This window comes from Zootoca vivipara, chromosome 6, assembly GCF_963506605.1.
Source record: "Zootoca vivipara chromosome 6, rZooViv1.1, whole genome shotgun sequence".
In the NCBI taxonomy this organism is placed as follows: domain Eukaryota; kingdom Metazoa; phylum Chordata; class Lepidosauria; order Squamata; family Lacertidae; genus Zootoca; species Zootoca vivipara.
This window is the reverse complement of record NC_083281.1, coordinates 96,678,682-96,697,561: the sequence shown is the minus strand read 5'-3', so window position 1 is coordinate 96,697,561 and position 18,880 is coordinate 96,678,682. Positions and strand designations below refer to the sequence as shown.

Genomic DNA, 18,880 nt, shown 5'->3' with positions numbered 1-18,880 from the left:
TCTCCCTGTAAGTAACAAGAATCCAGCATGCTTTTAAGAGTCCTCTCCCCACCCTTGATGTGGCCCATCTCCATGCAGTAGAGCACTTACTGTTACAACCTCAGGGAACAGCCAGGAAGAGAGAAATAAAATCCATTAAAAATGACATTTATTTTGGCCTCCTCTGTGCAGAGAGGGGTAGATATTCCTTCCTTGAGCGTTTTTGCTTTTAAAGGCACACTTCTTAAAGGCACAAGGTTGTGCAAATAAATAGCAAACATTGTTAGCTTAACCCTTGAAAGAACTTTTCTCCTTTAGAAAAAAAAGAAGGTTTGAACTCCAAGTTAAAAATGCCTCTGCGGCTAAGGAACTAGGAAGGGGGGGGACTGGGGGGGGGAGAAGTGTTGTGCGTTCTTACTCCACCAAACTGCTTTGCTGGGCTCCTTGCTGCTGCTCCCTCTGGCAAACTCCTGGTTTCTTGAGATATGTCCCATCAGATGCTTTCATTCTGGCCCTAAGAGGGGAGAAAAGCACAAAGACAAACTCTCGGAAACATATCTTGCAGCAGACGCCAGCTCTGGGGGGGCAGGTATGAGCTATGTAAGCACAGCCTCCTGCAGACACTGTTGTCCGACACCTTCCACCTTGATTATTGCAATTATAGCTCACCTGTCCTCCAAGGATCTCAAGGTGGTGTAGGTGGTTCTCCCACCTCTCATTTTATCCTCACATCAACCCTGTGAGGTAGGTTAGGTGGAGAAGCTGGCTGATCCATGGTACACCCACCCAGTGAGCTTCAGGATTTGAACCCTGGACTCCTGGGTCCTAGCTCCACATTCTGACCACTGGACCATACTGGTTCTCCTTCTACAACCACACCCATTGAGCACTGCTCTCATCTGTGTCCCTTTTTTGAGTAAACAGACATGACGTGACTTTTCCTCACCACTAAGAACATCAGAAGAGCTTGGTGGATCAGGCCAATGGCCCACCTGGTCCCGCATCCTGGTCACGGTGGCCCCAAGGTGCCTTTGGGAAACCTTCGAGCAGAACCTGAGGGTTTCCAACAACTCTCTGCTCCTGTGGCTTCCAACGCACCAACCCTCTGACTGCAGCCAGTGGGGCTAACAGCCCTGGGTAGCCTTGGCCCCCACAGAAATCTCCAAGGAGCAGAACTTCCTTCCAGAGCAGATGGCAATGCTTCCACACAAGCTGAGCCCTGGCAACTCTCTTTTTAGAAACTGAGCGCTTCTTTTTGCCTTGCTTTGCAGGGTTCCGAGAACACACTCCAAAGTAGCTGTGGCTACTGGTAAAATGTATGGCTCTAGGCAGCATATGCTGACTGAGTAGCGGGGGGCGGGGGCAGCGGTGGAGCTTCATGCTGCCCCCAGGGATGTGGGGCGCGTTCTGGGGGTGGGGCGCCGCGATGGCACCCCTGGGATCGCACCGCCCGGGGCACCCCACTCCCACCGCCCCTATCTTCCTACGCCCCTGGGCAAGCGGGAGGCTTGGGGAAATGGCAAAGTTCAGATGCCAGGATGTTGCTCCAGAGCAGCCTTTGCCAGCTGCTGATCTTTGCAAGGTGCTCCGGACAGGCAGGGCTTTGAACATCTGCTGCAGGGGGGTTTGATTATTAAATTTCTATACCACCCTTAATCTGAGGATCACAGGTGGTTTAAAATACAAAAACACGAAAAGCAACAAAATAACAAAACAAACCTCCTCTCCACAGTTTAAAAGACCATAGATTGTTTTATTAGCCTGATTACCTAAAAATGCTTTTGCCTGGCACCTAGAGATATGTCATGAAGGCAAGCCTCCTTGGGGAAAGCATTCCACAAATAGGGAGCCATCACAGCCCCGGCGTTGCCACCCCCTGTACCTCTTGTGGAGGAGGGAGGCACATGAAGAAAGGCCTAAGAGGAGGATTGCAGGATCCTTGAGGTACCTCAGGCAGCAAAACAGTCAACCAACCCCTTGGGGAGCTTTCTATCAGCACATCTAGGTCTTCTAGAGCATGAGCTAGCAGGACATGATGTGGCTCAGAAGTAACCTCTCCAGGCAACCTTCTCCATCTCCTGGCCCATGCAACATGGGTGGGTGAAGGGAGCCAGGGAAGTCTGTCGTGCAGGAGGAGAATGCCAAGGAGAGGTCTGCAAAAGCACATTAATATGCACACATTATTATTATTATTATTATTATTATTATTATTATTATTATTATTATTATTATTATTATTATTATTATATTTTATACCCCACCCATCTGGCTGGGTTTCCTCCGCCACTCTGGGCAGCTTGTAGCAGGGGGTGAGCAGCCAACCTCTGCTCATTCACATTTTGTGTGACAGGACAGGGTTTCTGGCTCTGTTCTCCCTTGTGGAAAAAGGGAAGGGATTTGGGGTGATGGTCTGGGAACTGCTGGTGGTGTTAGAGACCAAGATGCAGCCAATGGCTGCAGAGGGCAGATGCACAGATCCTGGACACAGAAGGGACAGCCTCTCCTTTGTCCCCTGTGGAGGACTGGGGTCACCCAAAGGCATCTGGGGGCATGAGGCAAATGGCATTTTCCACCTCACAATAGCATGCTATTGTAAAACATAAAGTGAAGTTTCTCTGCACATTACAATAAACAGGCGCTGCTGTAATTTATATCGCCAGCTTTGAAAAAATGCTTATGAAACTTTGTCGAGTGCCATTTACATGGCTGGCACTGTATTCAACATAATTCAGGGTGTCCCTTTCCTAAAGAACTCTTCCTTACAGTGCTGAAACACACAAGGCGTCCACACACCCCAACCCCATCCATACACAGCTATTGATGCATCCAGCACTCTTCTTCTCCTGGCCTGGCTGATTGGATAAAGAGAGGGCAGTCACCAGGTCAGGAAGGAAAGACAACTCATTAAACTCTGTTTAGTAATTAAGTGGGCAGTAACAGCTCTCAACCCCTTTGATTTGAGCCATGCTAATGGAGATCATTTCCTTTCTCCAGCCCCCCACCCCCACCCCCCTGCCTATGACTTCAGGCCACACTAGCAGGAAAGGGCCCAGCCAGCATTAACTCCTGGGGTGAGTCAGTCCTTCAGCAACTGAGGCGGAGAAGAGTCATGGAAGTGGCGCTTCTGTTTCCCATCATGTTTGCACAAAAGGATGTAAGCATCATCCCAGCTCGTAAATCAGGGATTGGGGGGGGGAGTGCTAGGTAGCCCTCTTGGGCTTCCTGGGTGCAGGAATGTGTCACAAAGGTTTGGAGGCTAGCAAAGCCTTTATTTGCTGTTGCAACAGGGTCCTTCCCCTCACGCAGGAGAACAAGGAAGGAACCCAGAACAAAAGAGAACCTCCACTTTTATCAGTTTTCCCATCACCAAGAAACGCCCCCAATACATCATTCCTACATCACAGCTATGTAATCAATACCTCACAAAAAAGGAGGGTTCAAGGTAGAAATCTGAGCACTTTTGACACCTCTCCTAGTCCTCCTATCACCCCCCCCAGGTGTGAATTCCTAAACACAAAGAGAAATTAACATTTTCGTAAGAGTTGATCACTGTCTTTTGTTCAGAGGAGTCTTCCATTGTGAATGAGATACCATTGACAGGGAGGTAGCCATGTTGGTCTGAGTCGAAGCAAAATAAAAAAATTTCCTTCAGTAGCACCTTAAAGATCATGGCCACTGGTCCCATCACCTCCTGGCAAATAGAAGGGGAAGAAATGGAGGCAGTGAGAGATTTTACTTTCTTGGGCTCCTTGATCACTGCAGATGGTGACAGCAGTCACGAAATTAAAAGACGCCTGCTTCTTGGGAGAAAAGCAATGACAAACCTAGACAGCATCTTAAAAAGCAGAGACATCACCTTGCCGACAAAGGTCCGTATAGTTAAAGCTATGGTTTTCCCAGTAGTGATGTATGGAAGTGAGAGCTGGACCATAAAGAAGGCTGATCGCCGAAGAATTGATGCTTTTGAATTATGGTGCTGGAGGAGACTCTTGAGAGTCCCATGGACTGCAAGAAGATCAAACCTATCCATTCTTAAGGAAATCAGCCCTGAGTGCTCCCTGGAAGGACAGATCATGAAGCTCAGGCTCCAATACTTTGGCCACCTCATGAGAAGAGAAGAATCCTTGGAAAAGACCCTGATGTTGGGAAAGATTGAGGGCACTAGGAGAAGGGGACGACAGAGGACAAGATGGTTGGACAGTGTTCTCGAAGCTACGAACATGAGTTTGACCAAATTGCGGGAGGCAGTGCAAGACAGGAGTGCCTGGCGTGCTATGGTCCATGGGGTCACGAAGAGTCGGACACGACTAAACGACTAAACAACAACAAGCACCTTAAAGACCAACTAAGTTTTTATTTTGGTATGAGCTTTCGTGTGCATGCACACTTCTTCAGATACACTTAGTTGGTCTTTAAGGTGCTACTGAAGGAAATTTTTTTATTTTGCATTGACAGGGAATTATGGCTCCCAAGTTGCTAGTCATGTGGAAATGTGTGCATATGCTGATCCTTAAGCCTTCCTTAAGGCAGGGTTGAGTCCAAGCGGGAGGGGTGAGGGTCTTTGAAGCGGAGCGGACGTTAAACAGGATTCTGGGTATTGCAGCTGTCAAATTCGGTCACCCCTCTCTGTTCATTAATAATGGTGTCCTGATTCTCTCTCCCCCCCCCATAATTTTCTATAACAGTACCGTAGTTAATGTTAAATGTGAATCCCATGTTAGATGTATCAGTTGCTCAGTTTGTGAGATGCTGCAAAATGCAGTGTTGTTGTTGTTTTTTGCTGCAAAACAACTACAAAATTTTGGCAGAGGTTTGGAAGAGATCCAAACCTGTGTTAAGCTGTGCATCTGACCTGCCTCCTCCAAATCTGAGTCCACATTTCCAGCATGTTTGCATTTCTGTCCAGTGCTGTTTTTCTAGAAAAACAGGTGCCAGAACCCTCTTATCATGGCAATGGTGCCCACTGGAGAGCTGCCGGAACTGAGTAAGTTCCAGCTGAAAAAATATCCTGCTTCTGTCTCAGTGACATCTACACTGGCTTGGTCATGTCCACAGAATGGAAGATGGCAGGATTCGCAAGGATATGTTTTACAGGGGGTTGGCTTCAGGCAACTCCCCCCCCCCCCAAGGAACAAGATTTAGTGAAGATGGAAGAGAGGCCAGTCCCTTGTCTCATCACCTTTCAGGCCACATCTGATTGTTTCCTAGGAACGCCTAGACTTCTGGCAACTCAGCTGGCCCCAAGCACAGAATGGCAATTGCTTTAATCTGTGAAATGGGCCAGTGTACAAACAAACAAACAAAGGATTATCTAACCTGTGTTCACAATAGTGCCATAGTCATACTAAGTTCTTTAAAAGATAAGAACATTCTGAAGATCAACCAATGTGTTGTAATTTAATCTTGAACAGGGAGCAGCCCTTCCAACCTCATAGAGAATCTTGCATCATCATACTAAAATCTCATTGTATCCTCTTATGGAAATCTGAAACGGAGCCCGGCGTCCCCTCCCCCAGACCAGGGAAGCTCTTCTCCAGCCAGGTCTGCATCCTGCAGAGATTGCTTTGCTCCTCTCCTGGGGGACTGTGCAGTGGGTGCTGCTGTGGCTTGCAGTCACTGGGAGTAATGGAGACGGGGAGCTGGAAAGCAAGGGAAAGTGTGGTTTTCTTGCACCACAAGCACACAGGAGCTCCAGGTGGGTTTTTTGGTTAATCTTCTGGAGCTGTCCAGGACCAAAGCAGGAACTGTTGGGAGTTTGCCCACGCCTTGCTTTGGGGTACAGGTGACTTCTTTCTTGGCTGACCTTAAGCACAAATGGCACCAAGTGGAACAGGCTACCTGGGAAAGTGGTGGGCTCTCCTTCCCTGCAGGTTTTTAAGCAGAGGTTGGATGGCCACCTGCCAGGGATTCTTGAGCTATGATTCCTGCACTGCAGGGGGTTGGAGTAGATGACACTTGGGGCAACTTCCAACTCTGCAATGTTTTGATTCCAAGTCAGACTGACACACTTGTTCCCTTTCCTCCTTGTTCTGCTGTGGAGATGGAGCCACAGCTGCCAGGGTCCCATGCATCCCAGGCTGGCTTGAAATACTGCCAGGCTTTGGGTGGACTATCCAAATGACATCCCCCTTACACACACACACTCTGCACAGAACAGTTCTCCTGGTCCTGCCAGTGGTTGTGGTCAGACTGGTCTGTATCTTATTGTACTGCCCTCCCATCATCTTCAGCTTGCCTCATGGTGGCATTTTAGCTCCTTTCACATATTTTGTTCCATTGCACTTTTGTGTGAGTGTATGAACAGGACTGCACCTGCTTGTGCTTGCTGGCCTTGGCTCAGCTCTGGATGCTCTGCTCGGTGGTAAAGCAGATGTCTTATCTGCAGAAGGTCCCAGGTTCAATCCCTGGTACCTCCAGACTTCCTGAAACCTTGGAGAGCTGCTGCTGGTCAGTGTAGAGAATACTAAGCTAGAAGGACCCATGTTAAGGCAGCTTCTTCTGTTTGGTGAAAGCTGTAAAAGAGCCTATCCATGTTCCAAAATGCAGGTGCCTCTGCTCATCTGCGGAGTCAGGATCCCTTGCAGAGTTTGTGTGCACAGAGGCTCTTTCACACCTTCTCCTGAATACAGGACAGGGAGAGAAGTTGTGACCCTCCTTCTGCCTCACCATCTGCAGGAAAGGGGCTCGCTCACCCCCTTCCCATGCATTTCAAGGTCCCTCTTTACATGGAAATTACCTGCAGGGAGGTTATCTTGAGCCAGCCCCGAGAATGCAGCTCCTCCCACTTGACAAAGGTTTGGGCCGCCAGGTCCTTGAGCTCAGTGCGGTACATGAGGCCAGCGTCTTCCCGGATGCCGGTGCTGATGTGTTGCTGCAGCTGGATGCAGAGCTGCTGGAGGTGCCTCTGGTGCGGGAGCAAGGGCGGCATAGAGTCAAGGGGACAGGAAGGCAGGGAGAGAGGCATCTCTCAGGGAACAGCAGCTGCTCTCCTCTGGTGAAGCATTAGCAGAGTGGAGAATAACGTATGCGTTTTGTGTTTTTATTTATTTTTGTATTTATATGCTGTGAACTGCCCTGAAATCTTCTGATGAAGGGTGGTATGCAAATATAATAAAATAAACAAACAAATAATTATTGGGTACCAGACATCCTTTTCATTGCACTTTTATCATGATTTGTACTCATGATGCTATTGTTGCGGACATACACAATTCTGCCTTCAATACTGTTTACTGTATTTCCCCACAATAATACTTTTTTTGAGCATTGCCCCATGCCCCTGCTTACAAAGACTGCTGGGCCTTTAGCTAGATATAATTAAAATAGATAACGTGGAGGTGAACCTTCTCCCACACATGCAGCGAAGTTTTATGTGCAGGAAAGTGGGGCGGCCTTCAGTCAGAAATGCTGCTGCATTATGACTTGATTCTGCTAGTTGTATCAACACAGGGCTGCCTCAAAAGGGAGTCTGAAGAGAAACAAGACAAACGGGAAGAAGCTCTGGACCAAGCCAAACATTACACATAAACATGTCTTAAATTGAGGGAGGCTTAAGACAAGTTTGTGAGTAATATGTAGCTCGCTCCAGACCTTTCCCCCAGTTCCCCTTTGCTCTCCTCTTGCTTTTGCTTGGGCTCCCTTGTGAGTGGAAAAGTATTGAGAGCCACCTCTTTGCCCAAGTGGACCCTCCCAAGTGGCTGCTAGGCTACCATCAGCTACCATTGCTGATTGCAAACTGCAGCCCCACAACTGAGCTTTGCTTTGTGCCGCTTCCAGCCCCACGGTTGCTCTGAGCTAGAACTTTTTGTTGCTTCTCAGTGTTGTGTGTGAGCTGGCTCCAGCATAGCCGCGAAGCTGCAGTTTTGCTGCCCACAAAGCTGGCCCGCCTCCAGCCTTCTCCTCCACCACACCAGGCTAAATGTAACACACATTGCAGTTTTCATTTCTCCTGGTGAGTGATCTCCCCCTTTTCAACACAGCAGCTCTCTGCTGTCCTTGCTCCGGGATCCTGACTCACCTGATCTCTTAGAGGGACAGCCGTGGTTCCCACAACCACATTGGCCAGTGTCAGGAGGCTGTAGCAGAGGTAGCAGGCCTGGAAGAGAAAGGGAGGTAGAGGCATATCATTTGGAAGTAGGTTAGCTAGTGAGAGAGAGAGAGAGCGGCTGGGCTCCATGGCTGGGCTCCCAGGCCCTAGCCCAGCATTTTAACCTCTACACCAGCTCATGCAACATTCATCAGAGAGAGAGAGAGAGAAAGAAGCAGGTGTGTTTCCTGACTGAATACTCTCTCACTACCCAGATGCCGCTCTTCTGTGGCAAGACACGGGTAGAACTGCAACTGAGATTCTGCATTATTGCAGTTTTTCTGTGCCTCCCACTATGTTCTCTCCACATTAGCAGGAGTGATGCTACTGCTGTGGGTGGAGCCCTTTGAAACTTAGGAACCATTCCGTATAATGCTTGTGGGTGGTGGGTGCCATTAATTGTTGCTAAAAAAAACTTTTCCAGTTTATAATGAAAGAGGGCTTTAATGCAATGGTATGATCACACTTTACTACAACAGAGCCAGGGCATTAATAATAATCATAATAATAATAATAATTTTATGGGAATCTACAAGTGGAACCTCATTTAAATATCTGTAGGATAAAACCTTAGGGGAGGGTAACACTGGGGTCAGACTGAGTCAGTCCAAAGGCCAAGCGGAACAGCTCTGTCTTGCAGGCCCTATGAATAGATGACAACACCCGCTGGGCCCTAGTCTCCTGAGAGAGAGCATTCCACCAGGTCGGGGCTAGTACTGAGAAGGCCCTGGTCCTGGTTGAGGCCAGACTAACCTTGTGACTCGGGATCTCCAGTATGTTATTATTTGTGGACCTTAATGTCCTCTGCGGGACATACCCGTAGGTATGAGGGTCCTTTAAAGGTCAAAACCAGCACCTTAAACCTGACCCTGTACTCCACCGGGAGCCAGTGCAGCTGGTAAAGCACTGGATGAATGTGATCACGCGGCGAGGACCCCGTAAGGAGTCTCGCCGCGGCATTCTGCACCCGCTGGAGTTTCTGGGTCAGGGTCTTGCAGGGGGTAGGTGCTTGAACCGCAATGCCAGCTATGCATTGAGCATTCATTCCTTTTCGTTTGTGGGGAGGTCAGAGGATGCTCTGTCAGAGCAAGTGGACCTGTCACTTTCCTTATGCAGGCGTGGCCAACTCCCAAGAGACTGTGATCTACTCACAGTTAAAAACTGGCAGGGATCTACTCCCTTTTGGGGGTTCAGGTCCAAGTTGTTGGAAAAAAAAGGAAAGCCCCCTTTTTGGGGGGTGCAAGACAAAGATGCTGAGCTTTTTTTAGGGGAGCCAAAGTTGTTGAACTTCTTTCGAGGGAGCCAGTGATCTACCAGTGATCTACCACAGGCGTCCAGTTATCTACCTGTTAGACATGCCTGCAGCAAGAGTCTGATTTTGGGGGTGAGGAAGCAGGCTTGTTGTGCATGAGCACTAACCATCTTTAACCTGAATTTGCCAGGATGCAAATGAGTCCAATCTGAAAATAGGAACAGTTGGGAAGGACTCTTGATATGTCCTTCACATTAGAAAATTAAAATAGCTGAGGAAACATTTCAGCTGTGGAGAATGCACTGCTTCTGGTAAAACGTTGGACTTTCTGCAGTGTGGAAAAAGATGGAAGGTCCGCATGGGAAATAGAGGATGACAGTGGTTTGATGCCCTCTAGAGAGAAAAGGAACAAAGCTGCCAGACCCTTCCCTCAGCCTCCTGGGACCCTCTGCCTCTTCTCAGGACAGAACCATGGATGGCCAACCCAGCTGGAGTCCAGCAGAAGGAGACAGACCAATGACTGTGCAAGCTTTATCAGCTTTTGGGGCCCCATGGCCACTAGCCCCATTGCTTCCAGCGGTGTGCCCCGTTAGCAACTAGCCCACCCTGCAGCGAGAGCAAGACCCCTCCTAGGTCTCCCCACTTGCACAGCTCCCAGCGCATATCAAGGGGGCTTTTGCACAGGAACTTCTCAGTGGATTGGCTCTTGGGCACATCTGTTGGTCTCCTACCCTCTGCCCTCAAGGGCATGCAAATCCTGCTGCCTTGTTTTGCTGGAAAGCTTAGGTTGCAAGCCTAACCCCACTTACCCAGAAGTGTACAGTAAGTCCCGCTGAATTCAATATTAAACTTCTGATTAAACATGGTTAGGAAGCCACTACTGCACAACTTGCTTTGTATCACAACAAACTTTGACTTTGAAAAGGTCCCCCAATGAATCTCTCTGCTTGATAGTTAGATATTGTAGCCACAAGCAAGCCGCCTACTTGGCATACTGAGACTTGTCTCGTAGGGAGTTCTGTATAGAGTAGAAACTCAGTCTCCCCTGCAAAGAAGTGGAGAACCAGAATCTATCCAAGCCCTGCAGCTGTTTTCTCCCAAGCCGAAATCCACCTTGTAGCGCAGCAGGGAAGGGGTGTGGCTCTGTTAGGGCTGACACACGCCTGGGATTTCCTGGACATTACCGGGATTTCAAAGGCAGAAGTGACATCCAGGGGGAATTTCCAATTTCCAGAAGGCAGCAGTTTGTCCTTCAATTTTTTTTGCCGTTTTTGTAAAAAACAAACAAACACCTCAACAATGTTGGGGTCTTCCTAAAAAAAAGCTCAAGAACATTTTGAGTGTCCTGGTTTTTACTTTTTGAAATATGGCAACCCTAGGCTCCATGCTCCTGCCTCCCCCTCTGCCCCCCCATCTGTCCCTGCCAGTGCCATCTGTCCAGGCCTGAAAGTCTTCCTAGCTTCTAAGCCAGACTTCATGGGGTCCCTTGTGCAAACCGTCCTTCCCACAGATGTCCTGCAACTCAGCTCATCGCAGCAGAACTCCTCAGCTGTTGCTTCAGCTATGGAAGACGGCAGCCAACTTATTGCAGGGCAATGGAGAAAAGAAGATAAGGGTAGGTGTGTGTGTTAAACAACGTATCTGCTTCTAAAGGTATCAACAGCAGAGCGATTAGAGTGGGAGGAGGCCTGGCAGGCCATCTGCTTGAACTCTCCGCTCACTGCAAGATATTCAGAGTATCTTGAGCAGCAGAGGGACACCCAGCCTCTACGAGTTCCCTCCCTCCCCTACCATTTCCACTGCAGACTGCCCTTCACAGGTCAACTTAGTAAGTTCCATTCAGTTCCACAGAGCTGCCTGCCTGTAAGTGAGTACTGTACAGTGGTACCTCGGGTTACAAACACTTCAGGTTACAGACTCCGCTAACCCAGAAATAGTGCCTCAGGTTAAGAACTTTGTTTCAGGATGAGAACAGAAATTGTGCTCCGGCAGCACGGCAGCAGCAGGAGGCCCCATTAGCTAAAGTGGTGCTTCAGGTTAAGAACGGACCTCTGGAACGAATCTAGTTCTTAACCAGAGGTACCACTGTATAGGACTGCAGATTTGTAGACTGCCTACTTCCTGAACAAAGCAATCTACGGTAGCCTCTGATCCACTGTGCTGCATGGTGTTTGGAGGCAGAGGAAATGTCTTTCTGCTCAGTTCTGCCTGGCTGTGCTGGACTTCATTGATGGGGAGACTCAGCTGCCTAAAAGCACACACCACTGGAAGCTACTGCTGGTGGCATCCCAACCAGTGGCAGCCAGTGCAAAGCCCCCCAAAGGCAAGAGGGGGAGTTGTGCCCAAGGATCCACTGGATCTGCTGGTACCTGCTTTTCTTAGGGCTGCCTTACACCCAGAATTTCCTGGACATACAGCACTCCAAAACAGTTTCTGGGTGGAAATCACTTAACTGTCTGGGGAAAACCAGATGTATGGCAACCCATGGCAGAAGTCAAGATTTTGGCGAATTTCCTTAAAAATATCTCAACAACTTCATTTTTCATTCAAAAGTTCAACTTTGGCCCAAAAAAGCTCAACATTTTCACATTTTGACATATGGCAACCCTAGCTTTTCTTGCTGGCGCAAAGTGGCTCCAGGGTTAGGATGGTCTGTCCCAAGGCTGAAATCCTGTGCCCACTTTGTTGTGGCCAAGCCCATGGAACTCAATGGGACTTAAAGGTTAGTAGAAGAGTGTAATGCAAGGGATCCTGAAGCTCCACCTTACTTTTATTACATACATCTCATATCAATAACATTTATGTTACATCACTTCTTCCCTCCCCTCCTGGGGTTCCCCCAACTTCCACTTCTGATTTGTTTCCCTCTTGTTACATACTGCTGTTTCTTAAAAGTCTACTATATCATTTCTTGTATTGTTTTAAATGTTCTTTATTAATAAAGATGTGAATGTTTATTTAACTTTTATGTACAGTATTCCAAAGAGATAGTTATGCTAGGTTTTGCAGCAAGAATAAAAACACCTTGCGGCACCGGAAAAAGCAGTAGAATTCTTCTAGTTTACATTTTCTTGGATGAGAGCCCACTTTGTCTGATACATGACACATTATCCTTAGCGCTCTCTCTCCCCCCCTCTCCCCCCCCCTCTCTCTCACACACAATGGGAGTGTTTTGGGCAGGCATCCCCAAACTTTGGCCCTCCAGATGTTTTGGACTACAATTCCCATCTTCCCCGACCACTGGTCCTGTTAGCTAGGGATCATGGGAGTTGTAGGCCAAAACATCTGGAGTGCCGAAGTTTGGAGATGCCTGGTTTTGGGTGTGTGTGTAAATACTGGGCCAAAAGGCCAAGCAAAGCAAGAGGTTCACCCAGAATACATTTTTATGCAAAGCTCCAATGACTACAAGAGAAGCATGGTGGCCATTTGCAACAGGAGTAATTAATGATAACGGAACCTCCCTAGCATCTGATCATAGCTGCCAAGTTATCCCTTTTTTTAAGGGATTTTCCATTATGCTGAATAGGCTTCCTCGCGAGAAAAGCGAAAACTTGGCAGCTATGCATCTGATCTTATATACATACAAGCTTTGCATAGATTAGTAATGCCACAAATCTGCTGTTCCTCTTGCACTGCATGGCCTCATGGCCCCAGATTGACAATCCATCTTCTGTAGGTTTGTCTGTGTGCGTTTCTCTGTCAACTGGGGATACCCTCATGCTTCTGACAAACTGGGCTTTCCTTCACAAAATCATATGCCACAGTAAACCTGTAAGTCTTTAATAGTGCCACAAAACTCCCTGTAGTTTTATAAATGTGATTGCTGATGTTGATTAGCAATCACAGCTGGAGCAGCTGGTAGCATCAAGGTCATGGGGAATTCAAGTGGTGAATTAGTCAGAATACATGTCAGAGAGCTGTGGGCGAGCAAAGGGAGCAATAAGGAAACCTTCCAGCTTTTGAACTGGGCTAAATATGTTGGAAAGCTGGCCCAGCCCCTCTGGCCTCCCCCAGCTTCGTATAGCTGCACATTGCACAAGCCTGGGAGTCAGTTCTTCTGTGGAAATTCCTGATCTAGCCAGGTGATGTTTGCGGTTCGAGGACCCGCCCCCTGCGAGAAATAAAGACACAGTGACACATGGATTTGAGTTAACTCCCCCCCCCAGAGGAGAGATCTTGTCCCAATTCCCTTCAGTAAGTCCCTTTGAAGATTTAACCTATGCTGATGATCTTTCAACTAGCAAGTAACCCAGTAGCCAACAGGGAACAGTGAAGCATTGTGTGCTGTTTTGCACAAGCTTAGCAGAAGAGGTCAGCAGGTAAAGGGGTTTGCAGGTAAGCTGTTTGCTGTGGGGACGCCAGCAAATTGCATTAAGAGATTGCAAGACAAACAGGATTAAGCTTAGAGGTGGGAGACAACCCTCCCTTTACCTCCCAGCTCCCAAGTGCCAGAAGTGGTATCAGCTGCTAGTCCCTTGTCTGATACATGCTACCATCTGGCAATGGAAAAGTCTGCAACTTCAGGTTCCCCCACCTTAAAAATAACCCCTAATTATTCATTTGAACATCTCACCAGCTGCATCCCTGCACTGCTGAATAAGTTAGCCCATTGTCAGTTTAAAATTGCAAAGGGGTTTGCCTCTGCAGGATTGCATGTGCCTGAGTTGGACCCCCCCCTTTTAAAAATAAAAATCTTTACCTCCCAACATTTTCCTACATAATTAGGATTATTTTGTAAACCATGGGTAGGCAACCTAAGGCCCATGGGCCACAAGTGGCCCACGGGGGTTGTTTAACCAGCCCATGAGTTGCCCCCGAACCAAGCTGACCGCTCAGTGTGTCCCCGCACACTGCGATAAACTGGCACGGTGCGGGGACTCGCTTCCGCAGTACCGGAAATCGCGTCTGTGCAGACGCAGGTGCCAGAAATCACAGCCATGCGCATGCGTGATCCAGCCCACAGAGGGATCTCCGCTGGAGTGAACCGGCCCAGGTGAGGTAAACCCTGGCCACCCCTGTAACTGACAGATCAACTGAAAAAACATTGTGGACCACAGTTTTATGGAGAATGCTTTGGAAGAATGCCGTGATCTTTACTGGATGAAGGGAACAGTCTCAGCTTCCAAGCGTACATTTTGAAACACCCTTTACCAACTGAGGTAGCACATGTTCCTGAGACAAAAAGCAGCATTGCATTTATGAAAATGTTTTGCACTCCTGTGCAGGATTTAAAACCCTGGAGCCTTTTTGGGAAGGCATGGCTGGAATATGAGAAGAAATAAGGAAGAGATATAGTTCAGTTGAGACTCATAATCTCAGGGTCATGAGTTGATTCGATCCACACGTTGGGCAAAGGATTCCTACATTGCAGGGGGCTGGACTAGATTATTCTCGTGGTCCTTTCCAACTCCATGATTCTATCATTCCGAGATTATGAGAGTGCCTCTGAGAATATGTTCCCATCCCCACTGAGTAGTCACAGTCCAGCTGTGAATAGAGATCGGTCTCTGAGTTTCAGCATTTCTCTTTGCAGAAAAGGGCCTCTTTTGCAAAACCCAATCAGTAAAAACAAAGCCCGTTGCCTCTGTAAGACATGGGAGCCAGGCTACCCCTGATGGCTGCCGTTGGAGTGGTGCCTTTTTGCCTTTTGAAACCCTGCCTCCTCTCCACCTCCACACCCGGAAAGGGGAGCAGGTCGGGAGTTGCCAGTCCCAGAGCTGACACGGTCCAGGATGCTATTGTGTAGTGCAGGGGAAGGTTTTACCTGGAGCCTGTCCAAGCAGGGGAAGTGGAGAAAGCCTAGGCAGACAGACGGAGCTACTCATCACATAGGGCTGGCTCACACTAGACTCTGGGCATGTGGAGGGAATAGATGTTAGGAGCAAAACACAGGGTTCCCAAGCTCCCCCCCCCTCCCCGGTCCCTTTGGTAGCTGGGAGGCAGATTCATAGAGAGCTGGCAGGGGTGTGTGTGTGTGTGTGTGTGTGTGTGTGTGTGAGAGAGAGAGAGAGAGAGAGAGAGAGAGAGAGAGAGAGAGAGAGAAAGAGAGAGAGAGAGAGCCTTTCCATGGCTGCTTTTCTTCCTTGCTGAGCTCCAACATCAGAAACAACTGAGTGAAAAACAACTGGGGGTAGAGAGGACTCGTAGAGTTAAGCATCCCACCTGCTCAGGATTGAGGCTTGAGAAGCCCACTGATAATAGATAAACATTGAAGACCTCTTTGTTCCCTAAAGTGCCAAGGGAGCTCCCGGATTCCTTCTATCTCTGTCTTATTACTGGGGAGGTCTTTGGGGTGGGAGTCACTGTTAGTGTTCCCCCATGGCTCAGATGTTTGGGGCATGTCTGCCAGAAGTCCCTTGTTCAGGGCTTGGGGCCCATTTCAGCTGAGGTCAGGCAGATCTCCTCCTTGCTGAACTTCCAGCACCTAATAAAGACCTTCTGTGTCAGCTTTTAAGTGCCTAATGAAAACGTTTCTGTGCAGTCAGATTTATGCAGGCAATGAAGAATACATCTTCCCATAACAACTGATTTCAACTTTTTAAATATGGTTTTTATTGTATCATCTTATGCACAATTGTTGTAAACTGCTTTGACATTTTTAATGAAAGCAGTAAATAAATACTTTAAAAAAATTCCAGCAGGCATTTAAACTGAATTTTGACTTTATAATTTTAACTGATTTTTCTTTCCAATGTATTGAGTCTCTTGTACACTGCTTAGAGGCAACTGCAATTAAGCATTATACAAACTATCAAAATAAATAAATAAAACTAAAACCACTTGTACAGGTCTGGGCGCTTTCTCCTGGAAACTTGGAATCCTAGAATTGTAGAGTTGAAAGGACCGTCTAATCCAATCCCCTGCAATGCAAGAATCTTTTGCCCCAAGAGCCTCATCATGCTCTACTAACTGAACTGTTTCAGTGCTGATCTTAACCTTGCACATTTTTATAGCATTTTAATGGTGGGATTCTTGCCTTTCTCGGCTGCCTTGTGGGCCTGGTACAAGTTAAGACAGAATACAAGCAAACAGGATATAGGCAGGTTTGTCTCCCGCTAATTCAGCAGTTAAAAGACACAGAAATAAAATGGGTCTGATAACAGAGAAAGAAGAGCAGGACGGGGAACAAATCGCCACCCAGACTAACAAAGGGAACTTCTAATCTTCTTAGCAGTAGATAAGTCCCAGTGACAGATCGCAGGATGCGACACAGATGACACCATCTTCGTGGGTATGATATTATTGCACAAAAATCTGCCCACCCCTTCCATGTGTGTGTGTGTGTACACACACACACACACACACACACACACACACATATATATAATGTATATAATGTATGTATATACATACATATATTTTCAAGCTGTCCTAAGCAAAGGCCAGCAAAGACCACCTTCTCTGCTCTGCCAGCAGCAGACCCTCGTCTTCCTAGCTGTTGCCAGGCACATCTCCAAGGAGTGTTCCCAGGCAACTCTGCTTTTAAAGGACCAGCACACGCCAAGTGCTTTCCTCTCTTCTCATGTGTAATGCTCACATATCCAAATATAATTTAAGAAATGTTAAGTGCAATTATTTGAAGGGATAATTAATTAGGCAGCTGAGGATAAAAGGGGAAGGTTGGGGAGGGTTATTTTTAATTGCCCAAACAGAGATATGCAATAATAGATGTTGGAATGCAGTCTGTTTTGTTGAGTAGAGAAAAAATGCTAATAAATATGTATCATTTTCTACCCTCCTTCTTTCTCTAATCCTATACTTTCCCCAGTTGCCTTCCAGCCAAGAATCTGAGCAATTAAAAGAGCTCTAATTAAGCATGAAAGAAAATAAAAAACCGAGGCAAATTAAAGTAATGAGTTGTTGGATAGCTGGGATGGGAGTGGAGAGAAGGAAATTACAGAATCATCCTTCAAGCCCTGAGTGTAGTCATGCCATCTACTAACTGCAAGATGAAAATTTCCTTGTGTTCAGAGCTATGCACACATACAGAAACAGGAGCGGGATAAATTCTACACATCTCTGGCACTGGAAGTTCAGCTTCCTGGCAATCTTTGCTTTCTTTCAGATACAGAAAGAAGGGGGGAAATGGTGCAATCCAGAAGTGTGCATATGGTGGCATCAATATGTTCAGTGGAGGGTTGCCAACTTTTCAGCACGCTTCTGTTGCTCTGCCCTTGCCAGGAAATTGATGTGCTGCTGGCACTAGCAGGCGATCACGTTCCTCTTCAGGCTGTGAAAAATCCCACCTACTTATTTCTGCTATTTTAAGTTGCTGTTAAAGGCATAGGTGCAAGCTTACTTGGCACCCCTATGTGGGACTTCCCCAAAAGCCTTATTATGTGGCTAAAGCTGCTACCTTTTATCTCTTCCGGTGCTTTTAGAACAATAGCCTGACACATAGAAATGAGGCAGCTTGGAGATGCAAGCCAGGAGGAAAACCACCTGCTGATTTTCTGCATCTCCTGCTGCACTTGAAGGCATGGGAACAGGTCTAGCAGCCAGCCTTAAAATGGATCCTAAGGGCAGCACAGGAGGAGAAGGAGATGTTCCTATTTATAAAAACACAGGACAATAGTCTTGCTGCACAAATACAAGCCCTGGGCACATTAACACGGCGAATCTTTAAACTGGCCACTGCACACGTGTCTTTAACAGTAGCAGCAACTAACTGTAGCGCCCTCCTAGTCCTTCCACCAGCTCACTCTTGTGCCTTACGTCTTAAGAGCGTGATCTGTTGTTAAAGGCAGAGTGACACTGCTTGGCTGAAAAGATGGCAAGTCTAAGAGACATTGTTTGCTGCCCCACACAAAAAAGCTGACCACCACTTTGGGGGGTTGTTTTTAACTTCTGTGTTTTTAATAGCAGCTCAATTAGCAGGAAATAATCCTTAGGCCCATGCTATGAGCAAGCTTCCCCTCTTTGCTTCTGCAGTTCAAACCACAGTCAGTCACAGAAGCAGATTTTCCTCTCCTGCAGATCAGTTGGCAACACAAGCTGTTATCAGAGCTACACATCAAAGGCTTCTTTACTAAAAGAGGTGAGGTTGACAGAGGAAAGCCATGGAGGGTAGGTGGCCTGTCCCTAGGGCATATCTGTACACCTGCAAAAAAACTGCTGGACTCAGGAGAATCCCAATTTCTTCCTTTCTTTTCTAGTAGTAATCTAGCTCTCACCCCCATATTGCACAAATGTTGGCAGCAAAAATACTGGACACTCAGGAATAAGGAGGTTTGTGTGTGTGTGTGGGGGGGTGAAATACAGATTGCTAGTTTCCCCTCATTCTGGTGTTTTTTAAGCCTTTGCCTCAAGGTTTCTCTAGGTCTGTCTCACATTTTTCACAAGTGAAGACAACAATCCTCAAATAAGCATATACGGTAGAAGCCCAACAGGCTTATCAACTAAGTAGAGCACAGGCATTGTTGCCTCTTTCCCGCCAGGGATCATTCAGAGCCAAGGGGATAAAAAAAAAATGCTGACCTATCACTACTCAACCCTGTTCCTGCCTCTTTCCCTGAAAGAAAGAAGAGGTCAAGAGGAGGAACTGCAAGAAGTTAAAACCAGCT

At 47.4% G+C, this 18,880-nt stretch overlaps 1 protein-coding gene across 1 annotated transcript in view; it reads right to left on the bottom strand.

The window, feature by feature from the left end:
* Nucleotides 1-344: 344 nt before the first annotated feature.
* Nucleotides 345-18,880, bottom strand: part of FAM178B (family with sequence similarity 178 member B) — a 181,936-nt gene continuing 163,400 nt past the window's right edge. Inside the window, exons 15-17 of the mRNA XM_035118861.2 lie at nucleotides 7,997-8,074; nucleotides 6,716-6,883; nucleotides 345-493 (exon numbers count right to left, since the gene is read on the bottom strand). Coding sequence (XP_034974752.2) covers nucleotides 473-493; nucleotides 6,716-6,883; nucleotides 7,997-8,074 — 267 coding nt within the window. The 3' untranslated portion in view covers nucleotides 345-472. The remainder of the gene's footprint in view (nucleotides 494-6,715; nucleotides 6,884-7,996; nucleotides 8,075-18,880) is intronic.